The sequence below is a fragment of the Cupressus sempervirens genome, chromosome 3, assembly GCF_028749045.1.
Source record: "Cupressus sempervirens isolate cs-2001-9-10 chromosome 3, ASM2874904v1, whole genome shotgun sequence".
Taxonomy (NCBI): domain Eukaryota; kingdom Viridiplantae; phylum Streptophyta; class Pinopsida; order Cupressales; family Cupressaceae; genus Cupressus; species Cupressus sempervirens.
This window is the reverse complement of record NC_143120.1, coordinates 701,844,213-701,862,098: the sequence shown is the minus strand read 5'-3', so window position 1 is coordinate 701,862,098 and position 17,886 is coordinate 701,844,213. Positions and strand designations below refer to the sequence as shown.

The window sequence follows — 17,886 nt, the reverse complement described above, 5'->3', positions numbered from 1 at the left end:
TGGGGTTTAACCATAGTGTAGGTTGAGTTAGGAGTTTCTAGGGTGGCTAGTGGGTGAAAATAGTTATTGCTCCTTTTGGGTGGTTGAGTTGGAGGCTTATTTGGAGGCCTTCCTTGGACTAGAGGGTTGTTACCCAATCTCTACTTTTAGAGAAGATTTTCTTGAAGCTTGAAGAAGGAAAGGGATACTCTACTCAAACTGGTTCATTGCCATTACCTCTTTGTGAAGGTAGGAAATTCTCATCTCCCTTATTCAGATTTTATGTTTGGTTTCATGTTCATGTTATCTTCTTGTTGTTTCACTGTGTATGGTTGTGGGTATGTGGGAAGATTTGAAAACCATGTCTTTTTGGTTGTTTTCCTTCCTTGTTTATGTTTGCATTTTTTTTGAGTTTTCCTTACATGGGTGTTTTGGTATTACTCACCCTTGGAGAGGGCAGAAGTGACCAATTTTGGGAAAGGTTTGTTTAGTTGGACTACAACCTGTGTAGAGTCTCTTCTCAGGATGAAAAGAGGGATAAAGGGTAGGGTGTTATGGGCCCTTACCCATCAGCACAAACCTGGTATGAGTATGGCAAGTTTAAATGGAAGAACAGAAGTTCTTGGTTATTAGCCCCGATTGGGCATCTGAATGGGTGTTGTGCTTGACTTCTCCTGTTGGAAGAATCCACCTTTCCCTAGTCTTGATTCATTGTGAATCGTATTGTGTAAACCATGTATGATTATGCATGCTTGATGTTCTTTTGGTTCTGCTTGGTTGTCACCCGATCAGATATTGGTTTCCTCCATGGTTCTTGAAATGAGATTCAGAAAACATTACAAACTCCTTGATTATGATCATGAAGAAAATCTGATAAAATTATTGAAATTTGGGATTGAGATCCTATTGTAAATTGTATTTTTAAACCTTATTGTATATGGCAACGAAACTGGGTTTTCTTCCTGATTCTTTCCCGGCTGAGCCTTTGAATCAGGTTAGCCAATAAAATAATGGTTGAGTGTATTTGGTTCTCATAATATTTGATCATAATGTTTAGTTGTATGAGTACTCATCAAAATAGAATAAATAAATTTGCATATATATAGATGGGAGAATAGAATCATAGATAATGTCTTGATTTATGAATGTTCAAGTTTTAATTACGATAATGAAGAGTTGAATTGATATAGTGAGTTTCAATTATGATGTATAAGTATTATGATGAGATCAATCAAGAGCAAACCCTATATTACGAAATCAAAGATATTTCATTTCTTGATAAATTTCATGGTGGTTATAATCAAATTTGAATGAGAATAATCCACCACCTTTTTTTTAATTATGGGTATAATATCATTCACCTCCTAAGTTCTTCAAATATGATCAATTGGACTGAGAGGTTGCATTCTTGAAACCAATAAGAATAACAATCAGAATTTAGAACTCATACCATGTCCTTGAAGAATCAATATAAAACATACTTGTTTAAATAAGAGATTGAGAGACTATACCTAATGTACTCCTTTGCATTGGAATACTTGTATTAAGGAAGAATGTTAATAATAGATTTATTCTAATCCTTAGTAACATTAATGAAATGCATAAAATGTCATGACCATGCCTTGTTAAAATTTTGTTTCAAAAAAAAATATGCACTCCCAGGAGTAAAAAGCTCTCTGGAAAATACATGAGGAGAAATTTCTTTCCTTCCAAGACCACAGAGCATATTCTTGCTCAGATTCTTTTCTAAATGAAATAAGAAACAAATAAATATTATGTTAATCTCATGGGTGCATAATTTCGAGTATATAAATATGTATTTTTTTTTAAAAAAAGCTAACATCATAATATCTTTTCTTTCACCTATAAAACTTTATGCAATAACTACTATTGTTTAAACATCCCATCTTAGCTTTCCTTCTCCTTTTTCTTCATGCACGTCAACTTGAAAGCTTCTCTTGCATGTCAGTAGGATGACGTCACCCTATCACATCTCCAAATTCGCAGGCCTTGGTAAAATTTAAGGAAAATTGTGTTAAAAGTTTTTACTCTTCCCACCAACCGGTTTGGGCGCCACCTTTTTGTGTGGGCCTGCGCTTGTGTTAAGGCCCTAGGCCTGCGCTTGCCCCCATCCTTGGGCAGAGCGCTGTACATATGCAACGCTTGTTTTGCGCAGGAGATTGGGGAAAGGGGAGGCCGATGTGACCTATGGGAGTTGGGAATAGAGTAGGGTTTAGGTGTTGGTTAGGGTATTAAGTTTTGTTCTTTTTAAAATTTAAGTTTGGTTAGTAATTTTAGTTTTAGTGAGTTTTTTTTTTATTAATATTAAATTTAGATTTGAATTAGATATTTTGTTTGTTTATTATGAGCAGTGTTAAGTTGATTAGTAAGTTAAATGTAACCTAATTTAATTTAGTATATTAGTTATAGTAATTTTATTACATTTATTTTTTTGTATTAAGCTTTGATAGTAGTTTTGTTGTTAAGGGTTAGTTGGTCATGAATTTAATTGAATTTCGATTTAGATAGTATAGTTTTAATTAATTTAGTTGTTTATACTAATTTAGTTAGTTTTAATTTAAATATAATCTAATTGTTTTATTTTTACCATTAAGTAAATTAAATTTATCAATTAACTAGCTATTTAAATAAGTTTTAATGTAGGTTTGATTCATTTGATATTGCAAGTAATTTGAGATCTGAATTCATGCACATTGTTATCTATGTAAGTCTTATTGCATATCATTATAAGTTAATATAATATCATAATTTTATCGAGATTAATCTAATAACGAAAGTTTTAAAATTTTAATGATGTTATCATCCTCATGTTTAAAACCTTAGGATTGTAATGTAAAGAACCTGTGCTAAAGCTTCTATCTCAATCATATCAAACTTAGAGCATGTTGAATTTTAAATCGAAAAAAAAATTTGTTGTGTTCTGCCCTCATAGTTTGGGCATGACAATTGGGTCACTTCCTTTGACTTATCTTGGCATTCCTATTGTTGTTTCTAGGCAGCCACGTCTCTTCTAGCAAAATTTGATTACCAAGCTTCAGGATAAGGTAAATCATTGGACTCATAGATGGCTTTCTACTGCTGCTCCGGTTACTCTTCTTCAATCTGTTATCGAAGCTCTTTCTACTTATAGAAGCATGGTTCAGGCTGCTCCTGTTTACTTTCTCAAGGAGTTTGATGCTCTTTCTCAGCAATTCCTTTGGAGTGGTAATTTGTGTAGTACTAAATGGAGCTTGATTAGTTGGGAGACTGTTTGTAGGCCTAAAAAGGAGGGTGGTCTTGGTCTTCGATCAGCTCTCTTGAGTAGTCAAGCATTGGCTGCTAAACTTTATTGGCAATGGTGCTCTGGACAACATCAACTTTGGGCTCGTATTATCGCTCATAAATATTTTCATGGTGCTGATCCTTGCTCTGTTTTTGCACTTCCTCTTGAAGGTCATGGCTCAATGGTCTGGCATACTCTGAAGACAGGTGTGGTGTTAGTCAAGAGGGGTTTGTTCTGGATATGTAAGGGAGATTCTGAGGCTTTGTTTTGGTCTGATGCTGGGGATGGATTCCCATCCATATTATCCATGTACCCTCATCTTCAGACTCTTTGTGACTCTTTTCATGCCGATGGATGGGACACAGTGGCTCATTACAAGACTCTTTATCAATTGGGACCTGTTGTCGGTTACAGATGGAAGCATTCTTTTGATTGGCCTCCTAGAGGCATAGATGTGTATCGTCAAGAGCTTTCTCAGATTTTGGCCTCTAGAGAATGTTCCTCTTTGCTAGGTCCAGATGTTTTGGCTTGGGGAGGTACCTTGTCTAGCAAATATCATGTCTCTGCCAGGTATCAGGAGATAACTAGACAATTATTTGGGGATGTTGAGGTCCCTTGGTGGAAGCAAGTTTGGAATAAAGTTTCTTGGTCCAAGTGCAATTTTTTCATGTGGCTAGTGGCTCACAACCGTTGTCTTATGTGGGATAATCTTTGTAAACGTGGATTTTAGGGCCCCTCTTATTGTGTTTTGTGTGGTAATGGGGAGGAGTATGTCTCCCATTTGTTCTTTCGTTGCTCCTATTCTATTTAGCTATGGCACCTTTGGTGGAGTGCTTGGGGTTGCTCTTGTAGGCATGCTTCCTCTTTGCCTGAGTTCTAGACCCGCTTGGGCAATGCTCCATCCAAGTCTTCTCCTCTCCATGCTGCTTGGATTGCTGGTCCATCGTTCATGCTTTCGCATATCTGGCTGGAGAGGAATCGTCGAATCTTCCAAGATGTTCGGCTTGGTGTTTTGCATCTTTGGTGGAAGATCTCACATTCTCTTCAGGAAACTATTCAAGTGAAGTGTGAGCTAGATGGGGGTATAGATCCGGTTGATCTTGCTATATGCAATCGCCTCAATTTTCATCTTCAAGATGGGGCTGCAGCTCAAAAGTTTCCTTCTATGTCCAGGCAGCCTCAACATCAAAGGAAAGGTCGAGTGAATCGGGATGGGCATTGGACTCCTCCTCCCTATGGAGTTCTAAAAATTAACACTGATGGTTCTTCCCGAGGGAATCTAGGCCCTGCTGGTATTGGGGGAGTGGCTCATTGCAGTTCTGGTGATGTTAAAAAAAATTTCTCAGTTCATAAGGGTGATTACACTAACAATCTCATGGAACCTCAGGCTATTTTACATGTTGTGTAACAATGTTGCTTCCAGGGATGGAGTAAGATTATCTGAGTCTGATTCCCAAGTGGTCGTGAACTTGCTTTCCTCGCAGGAACTTGAGGATGTTAGTTGGCAGCTGGCCACTATTGTTAATCAAATTATTCTCTTTTCTACCTCTTTGCAGTTCATTAGGTTCACTTATATTCCTCATGAATGGAACAGAGCTGCTGATTGTTTAGCCAAATAGGCTTCTAGTCATGCTCCGGGTTGGAATATTACGGATGGGGGCAACTTTCCTTTGAGATGGTGCAAGAATTTGATGAACTTGTTGCTCAGGATTGAGCTCCTTGTTGAGCTCTCCTTGTTGTATTTCTTTCTATCTTAATAAATTTTTACCCCTCTTTTTTGAAAAAATAATATAATCTACTGTTAAAAATAATAATATTAATATAGTATTGTATTATATAATTTATAATTTAATTTAATTTAATAATACAATACATAATAATGTTATTATAATAATTGATAATAATGGAAGTAATATAACATCATTACAAATTAATAATTTAAAGATTACGAATGAGAAACACATTATAAGAATTAATGTAAAGATTAATAATTACTAATCATACGGAAAGTGACAGGAGACACGTCTCACAAACAAAACTCTTCACCCTTGTTGGGTATAACAGACTAAACCAGCAATGAAGGGAAGGGGGGAGAAAGTGAGATTAAGAAAAATATTAGCATCCAGAAATTACAGATGATCGGTCCAACAACATACTAACTGCCACTGAATCATATATTACAGTGTATAAAACATTTGCAGACATCCTTAACAGGAGCTTTAGTAGGTTCAAACAATGGACTCAACGTAGGACCATCCAAGTGACAGGAAAGATGGAATTCCATACTTTGATTAGATGCACCAAAACAGACAATGGTGACCAGGAAAAAGAACATCAAACCCAGGGAAAGAAAATGCATGAAAGAAATTAATACAGTCAATCATCCACCAAACACAAGTGACATGTGAGGATTAAAGAAGAAGAATACTGAAGCAGTGATTCAAAAATTCATCCAGCAATAGTCAACTTTAGTAATGACAGTCACATCATTCAATCTATACAAATTCCATTCCATTAGGTAAAAAAGCAATATCATTGGCAAAGTAAATGTAAGTAAGGTAAGCTCGATATCTGAGCTAACTAGAGACACCAGCAGGTTCTTTACTATCACCCCCCCATCCTCATGTCAAGAAGCGATTAAGAAAATCTGCACCAGTTGAAGGATTATAAAATTTACTTGCTATTCATTGAACACGTGTCTTGAGGATACAGCAAATAGAAGTGATATGAGGAAAAGGAAGAATTGGGTTCAAAGAGGCATTACATAATCAAAGTCAATAATATATCACTGATTAATATTGAATTAAATATCTGGAGGCTGCTCTTATTCTCATTGCAATCCACATATTGGTGATAAAAAACATTGGAGATTCATAAATACTATGCTTGGGATTGTGAATTGTGACTTATGACTTAGCTCTACAGTCGGTTACAAATATTGAATATGGTGCAAAAATATTATCTAGGGCTTGGGATTGTGAATTGTGACTTATGACTTAGCTCTACAGTCGGTTACAAATATTGAATATGGTGCAAAAATATTATCTAGGGCCTGGGCAAAAGATTGGTGTTGGAGCTTTTCAAGGGTTGTGGAACCATTCTTCTTTTGACGTCTTATATCAAAATAAGGAAAACATTAATATTGGAACAAACATATCTGACAAAGGAGAATATATAATAATAATAATCAAGGATATTAATCCATCAGTTGTGGTAAGAGGAGAGGCACACCATTGGCATGAGGAGGTTAGATTCATTCTTTGTAGTCTGCCCCAAACTGGGAGTAAAATTAAGTTGTTACTGCCATATCAGAACCTAAGGCAAGTTTGTCACAGCAAATCCAGATCTGGATACAATCTTTTCGAAAGATAGTATTATTTGTTCCTAGTATTATTTGTTCCCTTTATCATTACATAAATGCACAAAAAGAAACACAAGAAGAGAGCTGACAGGTGTAGAAACATGTTATCATCACTACATTTTCATAGGAAAAAACAGGCATGAATAAAGGGAAAATCAATCTTTTTGGGCTCCTAGGTACACTTTAATCATGGAAGTCTCAGCATATATTATATATAATACATTAGAATATCAAAAATATAATCCTACTATAAATGCTAGGTACACAAGCAACATTGAAATAGCAAAAAATAATGATTCACTTGTAGACAGTAAAATATCTTTTCTGAACATCAACTATTAAGTCATTAACTAAGATACCAGCTCGGGTGCCGGTAGAGAACATGTAAGTGGAATGCATGGGAAAATATTTTTGGAAAGTTTGGATGTGTTTGGCTACGTGTGTGTGTATGTTTTAACTATCAGTGTATGATGCAACTTCAATAATAATCCCTGTATGCTACACTTCCATGTACGAAAGAGGCAGCTTCTAACATTCATTTAGTCAATCTAGCGAATTTCATTTACAAAAACAATTGATTGGTTTTATCAAGTTATTCATTCACCTACCATATATAACAAGGATTGTATCTTCTAGAAACCTACTCATTATTATTTTCAAACAAAACATGTAGACATTGAGAATGGTGCTGACACGAGAAAATTTTGAAGCACAGGAAACTGGTTGGTCCAGCTTAACATGTGGAAACAGCACTCACAAATCACTACCTTGGGAAAATAGTTTTCTGACCTAACAAGACGAGCAATGATTTATCCCACTTCTTACATTATTGTTAGAAACCAAGAAATCTCATCTTACAAGTATGATATGCCTTACGAGTTGTATCATCCATAGAAGATTGCAAACTCAAGTATGGCACTGAGCCTAATGCACAACAACATACAGCATTATCAGGCTTATAATTTCTGTGACAAAGCGTATGGGCCTTGTATAATGGAGGGTCTCCACCATTACCCCCTTATGGTGAACTCCATAAACTTAGAAATTTAACAATGAACTTTCATTAGTCCTAATGCTGAAGAATGATTACTAAAATGAGGAACAATTCATCCATATCATAATTCATGTCCTAAGTCTCAAGGTAGAAGTAAGCAGGCAATTTCAAACATTCCTGGTATGTATTATTTAAAGGGAAGCCAGCATTCTGTCATTGACTATCTACCTAGCATTGACAACTCATGAAAATATAAAAACAAAGGAGATAACTGTAAGAAAAATGTGCACACACATGAAGCAGTTTACTAAAAAGCATGTTTTAACAGTAAATATACCTTGTCAAACCGAAGATGAAGGACCACAAATTTTCCAGAACCTGCATTAGCATCTCCATTTGATTCTGTTTGGAAGCTTCTTTGACCTGCTCCTTGGATGCTATGATAATGTGATCTCAGGCGACTTACAAGCACATCTCCAAGAGAACGAATGTAAGGAACAAAAGTTAGTGCCTGGAAATTAACTTTGCAACGTAACCATTGGATTTCTCTAGGCATGTTATCAAATGCCAGTCTATGTGAGAAGGGCGCAATTGCAACAATTCCATAACTGTACAAAACACAATCAAATCAGCAGAGATGGTAAGCTTAAAAGTTAAAATGTCTTCACTAAGATACATGGACAGGCATAAATCAAATCAAATAATTCATGTACTAACCCAAATAGCAATATTTCAAATTTATTCAAGCAAAATATTTCATTAGAACGCTTCTTGAAGAAAGTAATTCTTCATGACATTTGCCATTGGATGATTTGCAATTTTACTGTATCTTATTTGAACCTCCAAAGACAATTTTAATCAAACAAAATTCCCACATCAGCATATCTCTACAATTATTACTAAAATATGTAAAGTACCATTTCATCATAATCTATCAACTAATTAACTCCCTAATATGAAAAAAATCATCTGACCTCCCAACACAAAAATTTGCAAAACTTGTATGAACCTCCAAAGAAGTGTTAATCAAAAGAATAGCTACAAAAGCAAAGACATATCTACAACAATCATTAAGAAAATATGTAAAGCCCCATTTCATCATATTCTATCAATAAATTTCCTCCTTATGGAAAAACTCTCAATAAAAATAAAAACAATGGGAGAAACTCCATAAATTTATCACTACAGAGAATGAAGAAAGAAAAACATTTTGCAATTAGCACTAACAAAGAGGATGGATGATTGATCAATTGCAAAAGCCAAATTATTTAGTTACCAAATAAAATCATGGGAGGATTTTTAGATGAAATGCTAGGATACCATAACTGCTAAAAGGTCATCGCTTATTAAACAGAGACAATCTTCAAAGAAAAAAGAACTTATATCATAAACTCCAAAACAATTCTGATGAAAGACCTTGCAGTCAGTGAAACGAAATGATCAGCAGGGGAGACAACAGTAGAGCTAGCCTGATACACACGTCACCCTTTGTTTGAGAAGCATCTGCCTTCATGAATCAAACTGAAATGGCCCCTCATTTAATGATACAGTATCAAGCAATAGTTTTTTTTCAATCTAAAAAATTATATCTTACTAGATGATTGGAGGTTGGTGAAATAGTTAATCCACTGGCAGCTATGCCTTAACCTTTTGAATAGACCGGCAATCACATCCATCATCTTACTAGCATAAAGCTACACTAACATTTCAAAGAATCTATTTTCAAGAAACAAAATTATCTGTGAAAGATGCTTTGCCTTTCATGAGCTCCAAACCCTTCTGTTTATAAGATGAATAGAATCATCTACCAAAGTCCGTCTCATACTTCTTCCAAGGAACATCAATTGCAATGATGCATATAAAAGTAGAGCTTGCCTTCTCCTGCAGAGGCTTTTATGAGCACAAAGAAACCATAAGAGTCCTTCCAATAAGATGAAATACATTTGATTGGTCTTTTTGATGCAAGAATGTTTGGATTCACGGTAATCTTGCATCACCCAAAAAAAACATTTCCTTTTCAATAGTAGTTCATGTTTAGACAGTTTAAGTGTTTTTTGTGGTGTTCCTTCGCGTTGACTTGTTTGTTGTTGTAGACCTCACAATATGTTCTGGACATCATGTTTTACCTGTGTCTAGGTTCACACCTCAATCTACTCTTTGCAATGGGGTTATCTTGGTTTCTTGCTTGGACCTATGTGTTCTTCATGTTTAACAGCTAAGTTGGAATTTCCTGATCATGATATACAATTCCATGATTGGCAAAGCTTTGTGACGCATCGTTCGGTGTTCCTTTGCTCATGGCCAACCTACCTATGTGTTCACGCTCCATTTGGAAGAGACAACATATTTATTCCTAGATATAGGGACTATGTCCCACACAGAATTCTTGAGTATGGACTGGTATTCCTCCATTATAGCATCTTTCCAAACCTGTTGTCTTGGTTTCTTGCTTGGACCTGTGTGTTCTTCATGTTTAATGGCTAAGTTGGAATTTTCTGATCATGCGATGCAATTCCATGATTGGGAAAGCTTTGGGACACATTGTTCGGTGTTCCTTTGCTCATGGCCAACCTACCTATATGTTCACGCTCCATTTGGAACAGACAATAGATTTATTCCTAGATATAGGGACTATGTCCCACACAGCATTCTTGAGTATGGACTGATATTCCTCCATCATACGTCTCTCCAAACCTGTTGTCTTGAAGCTTCTTCAATATTGGAAGGTTCAAAAGAAATTATATGGCTCATCAAAGCAACATAACCAAAATACTTGTGAGGTCTTTTGCTTCCTCTAAAAGTACAAGAAGCTGAATAGCTTTCAACTTCTTCCATGATGTTCCTAACAGATAGAGGTATTTTCTTATTATGAGAATTAGTGTTTGGACCTGTTGGAATGTCTATAGAGTCCATAGGTTCGGAAGGGTCAGAAGAATTAGTAGGTTCTGGATTCTCCCTTTAAATCTTTGAAGGTGGATTTGGATCAGCCACTCCTATATCTCTAGGAGACTCAAAATCAAATGAATCTGAATCCTCAAAAGAACAACTGGATCTTTTGCAAGCTACATCTTCATTAAAAGTAACACATCTGCTGATTTCAATCTGTTTTTGTCTTGGAATGTAGACGTGATTAGCTTTAGAAGAATCAATGCAGCCAAAAAAAATACCTTTACTTCTAGAAGGCTCTAGTCTAGTCCTTTTCTCTTTTGGAATGTGAGAATATGCATGGAATCCAAAGATCCTGAAATAGCTGATGTCAGGTTTAGTTCTTCTGGAGTTCTCTTATCTAGGATGTAATGAGGACTCCTATTTTGAATATGGACAATTGTCCTACATGCTTCTGCCGAAAGGAATAATTTAAGACCTGATACATGGCCCTGATAGCCTCAACTATAGTCTTGTTCTTTCTTTCTGCGACACCATTTTGTTGGGGATTGTAAGGGACTCAAAACTCCCTCTTAATCCCAGCTTCAAAACAAAAGGTATAAAAGATGTCAGAAACATACTTCCCTCCATTATCAAATCTGAAGACTTTAATCTTCTTATTATAAAGATTTTCAACCAAGGATTTAAACTCCTTAAAGTGGGACAGTACTTCTTCAGACTCTTTTGACTTGAGAAAATAGATACAACACTTATGAGAGAAAACATCGATGAAGTGACCTAGTACAAATAACCACTAATAAAAGCCACAACATAGGTCCACATAAATATGAATGAACTAATTTTAAAACACTTTTAGATCTATTTTCACTGGAATGAAAGGTGCTTTTGATACTCTTAACTGAAGTGCAACCCTTGCAAATTCCTTCATGCTTAGAATCCAGCTTTGGCAGACCAATCACAGCCTTGCTCATGGAGGACAAAGTTCTCAAATTCAATGGCCAAATCTGCAATGTTCAATGTTATTTGAGTCTGAAGAAACATGAGAGAATGCTGAAATGGAATTGGCTGAAAGTTTGTAAAGGCTGCCATAATGAACTCCAATTTCTTGAACTGAAGTCAGGTTAGAATTCTTTCTCCGTGCTAATACTTTCCAATCAATAAAGGAAACATGAAATCCTTTACCTTCTAAGGCTGATATAGAAATCAGATTTCTCTTTATGCTGGCACAAATAATACATCACTCAAATGCAAAGAAACCCCTGAATCAAGCTTAAGAGAAGTGGAGCCAGCTCCCTTAACTGAGTGGCTAACATCATCTTCAGACTTTCAATGATAACTTGAAGAAGAGAGTCTTTCTCCTTCAGATTCACTAGATGATCACAATAACCAGTAATATGCCTAGAAGCTCCACTATCAATTAACCATGCATCACAATTTGTAGGAATGCAGCCGGAAAGAGCAGAGATAAAACAACATCCCTCAGATGTATCACTAGGCTCCTTCTTAGGCTAAATATTTCCAACTACTGCAGCAGCTACTTGAGGTTTGGGCTTAACCATACAATCCCTGTCATAGTGACCAAATTTGTCACACCTGAAGCACTGAACTATGGACATGTCCCTTTTCTTTTTGTTGAAGTCGGGAGCTGAATCTTAGCCTCTTTCTTTGAGTCTTTTGTAGCTTCCTTTCTTACCTTTTTCCCTTGCACTTGGGCGACAAGAACATGATCATCATCATGGTTTTTTTTGCGAGAATTTCCTCTAGCCTCAAGTTTGCATTTTCTTGAATGCAATCAACTCTCAGCCTGTAAATTTGGGAGGGTCATCCCTTACACTTATGCCTTGAATAAAGGATTCCCAGGAGCTTGGAAGGTTGATCATAGAAAGCATAACTAAGTCTTTTATCAGGAGCAGAGTCTCCAATAGCTCCTAGCTGATCTTTGAGTTCAACAATCTTCATGAAATAAGACACCACAGATTCTCCTCTTCCCATCTTGATATGAAGTAGATGTCTTCTCAAAGCTAAAGCCCTGCTAGTATTATTGGACTCGTACAGGTCCTTTAAAGTCTAAAACATTTCTTTGGTAGAATCTAGCTTAGAGATGACAGGAACCAAGTGATCATTTATAGAGTGTATTAGGACTTTCTTAGCCATTATTTTTCTCTTCTTCCATTTTGTTTTCTCATCATTATCAGCAAGCTCCACTTGATCAGAAGTCAACAAATCAAGAAGATCATTTTCCTCAAAAGCGATTAAAATCCTGAATTTCCAAGATAAGAAATTTGCAGACCCTTCTAGTTTGTCTTTTACCTTTAATCTGTTCACCATTATAGCTCACAGTGAATAGATCCTTGTTGCTATAATTTTGATTCCGGATCATAAGTTCTCACACCCGCTCTGATACCGTGTTAAATTTGAACTAGAATATAGCAGAAAATAACAATAAATAAATGAACACAGAATACACAGTAGGAGCACAATAAAATATCCTGGGCAAACCCTCCTCCTAGACTGAAAAACCCAACCCACTGAGATATTGATCTTTATTTCTCTTTCAAGTTTATTACAGAAATTCACACTCAATCTCTCACAGATTAAGCTAAGTTGCCAGCTCGGGTCAGGTTCCAAGTTCAAAGTTTGAGAACTGGTTCGCAAGTTCGTCAAAATTTTGGAAAGGGGTCTAGGTTCGTTAGTACAAATACATGTAAATATATATATACACATTTTTATGAAGCATGAATTAAAATTAGAATGTAGCATAAATGCATTTGAACAACAAAAACTTTAAAACACCATAAACAGTTAAACTTGTAATCATAGTGATCATACCATCATATAGTAACATAGTTCAATCAACTTCAACATCAAAAATTCAAAACATTTAAAATATCAAGTTCAAATATCATTGTTTAGATCATAGATGGTAATCAGCGAGTACTCGGCAAAAACTCGGCGAGTTTTTAGGAAAAACTCGCGATTTACTGGTGAACGCGGCCTGTGACGGATTTAAGCGGCAGTGAGTGTGTTTTTTCTCATTCTTTCTTGTATTTGCATTGTTTAGAACCTTGAGGAGTGAAGAGAAGAAGGTTTGGAGGCATTCTTGGCTGATTGCAAGTGATTCAAGGCGGATTTGAGTGGATTGTAGAGGATTCTAACCGATTTTAGAAGACAAATTTCTTTTCAGGTATGTTCATCTTATCATAGTTTGAAAACTTTTTATAGTTTTATAACAAATGTTCTTTTGTTTTTGTTGTTTTTTGTAAATGTTTTCAAATCATTTAAAATCATTTTGGATCATTTGAAACCCTAGCTTCTAAGGATATGGTTGAAGTTTGTTGTTTGCTAAGGATATGGTTCAAGTTTGAAGTTTGAATCATTTGAAACCCTAGCTTCTAAGTTCTAACTTTGTTTATTCATTTCTCTATATATTTATGTGTAGGGCAGCGGTCGACCATTAAAAAAATGACAAACCCACAAGAAGAGTGGCCACAAACACCATGCCCATCTGGATATATAGGCACTCGGCCTAAAAATGCAAGAGATAAGGCATGGCGGTATGCCTATGAAGCTCCAAATCCAAATGATATTGGGAAGGTGATATGCATTCCCTGTGAGAGAATTATTTCTGGAGGCATAAACCGCCTCAAATACCACCTTGCAGGCATAAAGAAACATGACTCAAATCCTTGTCTCAAGGTAACTGATGAAGAAAAAAGATTCATCCATGCCCTACTTGCAGCTGCTGAAGAGAAAAAATTGAATAGGGAGAGGGCAAAAATAGCTATGAGGGCAGCCATAGCTGAATCTGAAGGAGCTCCTTTTGATATGCAAGAGGAAGAAGAAGCACTTGAGAACATACCAGGATCTCTTCATGGCCCACGGATCCGCAAACAAAATTTCTCTTTTACCGGTTCCACTTCTTCTACATCTCCTACTTCTTCATCATCACCATCCAGATCCCCATCAGGGATAGGTGGTTATTTTGTGCCCAGAAACACACCTGGAGCACAGCCATCATTAGAGGGCACTGCATGGTTTAAGGAGGTGCATGAGCAAACTGATATTGCAGCAGCTGATTTTTGGTTTTTCAACAATATCTCAATGAATGCCGCTGATAGTCCCTATTGGGTCAATATGGTGAATGCAATGACAATATCAGGCAAAGGGTACAAGCCGCCTAATCGCAAGGATATGAGTGGAAGGTTAGTATTTTACTATTTAGTAATTGTAAATAATTGAGATTCACTCTAGTTCATTGTTATATTTTAAATCTTAATTGTTATAACTTATTTCCTAATTTTTCACTAACACTTACACTTTATTTAATATTACACTTAAATTTTGTAGGTTGCTTGACAAAGCGGTTGGTAGGGCAAGATTGTTGATAGAAGACCAAAAGAAAGAGTGGAAGAAGTATGGCTGCACCATTTTATCTGATGGGTGGACAGATGGAAGAAGTAGAACCATTATTAACTTCTTGATTGCTTGCAAAGATGATGTGGTGTTTTGGAAATCTGTCGATGCCTCCAACAAAGTGAAAAATGCAGCCACATTGGCTTTAATGTTGGAGAATGTTGTCATGGAGGTGGGAATAGAGAATGTGGTGCAAATAATCACAGATAATGCAGCAGCATATGTGGCAGCAGGTAGATTTAATTTTTTATATTTGAATCAATATGAATCATGAATGTAATGCTATGGTATTATTCAATTTAGATTTGATGTAATTTGTAAATACTAAATATGGAAAGTTTGTTACTGATTATTGATTTTTTGCTAATATTTTAGGTAGAATCCTCCAAGAGAGGCATCCCACACTTTTTTGGTCACCTTGTGCAGCACATGTCCTTGACCTTCTTTTGGAGGGCATAGGAAAACTTGATTGGGTGAGTCCAGTTGTGGAAGATGCTAGGCGAGTCACGAAATATATCTATAATCACCCATGGGTTCTCAATTTGATGAGAAAAGCCACTAAAGGCAAAGATTTGATGAGACCTGCTATGACAAGGTTTGCAACGGTCTTCTTGACGTTGCAAAGTATTCTTGACCACATATTGGCTTTGAAGCAAATGTTTGTGTGTGCAGATTGGGTTGCTTCACCTTACTCAAAGAAGCCCGAAGGAGAAGCTGTGGCACGAATAGTCTTTGATGATAGCTTTTTTGCAAAGGCTAAGGAGATTGTGGAGGTAACTTCATTATATTTTTAGTGTATTCAAGTTTCATTTTCAATTCATAACTTACTATGTTATTAACTAATTTGTATTTTTCAAATTTCAAATGTAGATGTCTCTGCCCCTGGTTCTAGTCTTGCGCACATGTGATGGGCAGCAATCCCCAATGGGAGGTCTTTATGAGGCCATGGATAGGGCGAAAGAGGCTATTAGAAGTTACTATCACGGGGACAGTCTCAGATTTGACCCCATTTGGGAAATAATTCATAGGAGGTGGAACAATATGCTCCACCAACCTATTCATGCAGCAGGCTACTTCCTCAATCCCAAATTCAGGTACTATGATAATTGATTGTCCTTGAAGTTGGGATTTTAATAAGTCTTTATTTTACTTTACTTTTTAAGGTTGTGTAGTAAGACTTGATATCATTTTCTATTTGTTTTAGGGCTGATGATTCCTACTCAGATCCTAATGGAGAGGTCATGGAAGGTCTCTCTAAATGCATTGAGAGAATGATATCAAGTGAAGAGGAGAGAGACCTTATTGTGACCGAACAACAAATCTATGTGGAATCAAGGGGTCCTTTGTTCTCTTCTATGCTAGCAAAGAGAGCAAGATCTACTCAAGCACCAGGTAAAGCGTCAAACTTTAAAACTTTTGCTAATTGATAAGTTGTGCTTCTGATTTTGTTTTTTATTGCTTTATAACTTTTTAAATTTTGTTTTGCAGATGCTTGGTGGGCAAGTTGGGGTGGCAATACCCCCAATTTAAGGAAATTTGCTCTCAGAGTCCTATCCCAACCTTGTAGCTCATCCCATTGTGAGCGCAATTGGAGCTTATTTGAGTCCATCCATACAAAGAAAAGAAACAGAATGACTCAAAAACGGCTTAATGACCTTGTTTATGTGCACTATAATCTTAAGTTGCGCATAAAAAAGTCACAACTCTTAGAACTACCTAGTTCGCTTGATCTAGATGAGATAGATCCTTATTCTGATTGGACAGCACAGGAGCCAAGTCCATTGTTTACACCAGATGAGATCGCTGATTTGGAGAGGCAGGCCATGGAGGGGGAGGCTGACACTGATTTTCAGTTCACTATGGATGACATTGAGGATGAGGACGAGGATGATGATGATTCAGGCGAGGATCAGGCATTACCATTAGGAGGAGATGCATCCTCTTCTAGGACGTCGAGCCAGTCAGTAGGGACGTCGAGCGAGGGGGCACAGCCACAGAGTTCACAGTCACGCAGCTCACACCCTATCCCAGTGCGGGGCACTTCTTCTAGGACTAGACCCCCTCGCTTTCCTGCTAGTGCAAGTGGAAAGAGGAAGATGTGATTGACATTGTATTGATGTATTTAGACTTTTAGTATTTACTTTTAGTTTGACAGATTGAAACTATTTAGTAATTTACTATTTTGCTTCCTACCATGAGCATTCTGCATGAGAATGCAATTTTGTACGCATTATGCATTTATATATATCTAAACTTTGTTTCTTTCTTTTGTATTGTCTTTAATTAACTTATTAGATGCATCTTCTCATTAAATTTTGCAAAATAAATGTATTTTTAATTAAATTTCAGCGGTTTTTTAGGTTCCCGAGTTTTTTTTTTAAATCGCCGAGTTTTTCCCGATTAAACTTTTGGGGGGCTTGGCGAGTTTTTGCATTTGGCGAGTTTTCCAACTATGGTTTAGATAATGGAATGAAAAACTATTAATATTCTAAGTTCTTCAATCTTCATCTTCTTCTTCTTCTTCATCTTTTCTTCTCCAGTATTACTTTTAGGGTTGTGGACGCCAAAAACATTTAATTTTTTCCTAAACAAACACTTTCCAGCCATCCACAGGGCCCAATTCGCTGCGGGTTCAAACTTTTGGGTGTTGGTTCACCCGAGTTTAATCCTAGTTCAAACCTGCAGGGAAAAAACAGTACCCTGGTCCCAAGTCCAAACCGGACCAGAACTCCAAACCGGTTCGAAATTTTCCTAGTGAGAGAGGGGGGGTGGGGGTGTACCTATGCAACTTAGAGATTAAGTAGTTGAATATTTAGAATCAATACATATAACAGAAATGTTATGCTCAATAAAAAATAAATTGGTCTCAAATCATATAGAGTACCTGCAATGATAATCCATTGTGATATGTAAACAATCACTTTGATATGCACGGCTTCAAAAAATCGAGCTTTAATGCTCACGCCTTGC

At 36.5% G+C, this 17,886-nt stretch overlaps 2 protein-coding genes across 2 annotated transcripts in view; one reads left to right on the top strand and one right to left on the bottom strand.

Annotated features, from left to right (window-relative positions):
* LOC149568689 (O-fucosyltransferase family protein) overlaps positions 1-17,886 on the bottom strand; it is an 87,355-nt gene that overhangs the window by 45,829 nt on the left and 23,640 nt on the right. Inside the window, exon 7 of the mRNA XM_089821580.1 lies at positions 7,955-8,225. Within this exon, the coding sequence (XP_089677706.1) occupies positions 7,955-8,225 (271 nt within the window). The remainder of the gene's footprint in view (positions 1-7,954; positions 8,226-17,886) is intronic.
* Positions 13,966-17,182, top strand: LOC149568690 (uncharacterized). Its single transcript, XM_089821579.1, has 6 exons — positions 13,966-14,705; positions 14,851-15,149; positions 15,292-15,689; positions 15,787-16,010; positions 16,121-16,308; positions 16,405-17,182. Exons 1-6 carry the CDS (start codon positions 13,966-13,968, stop codon positions 17,016-17,018), a joined length of 2,463 nt encoding a protein of 820 aa, XP_089677705.1. The 3' UTR covers positions 17,019-17,182.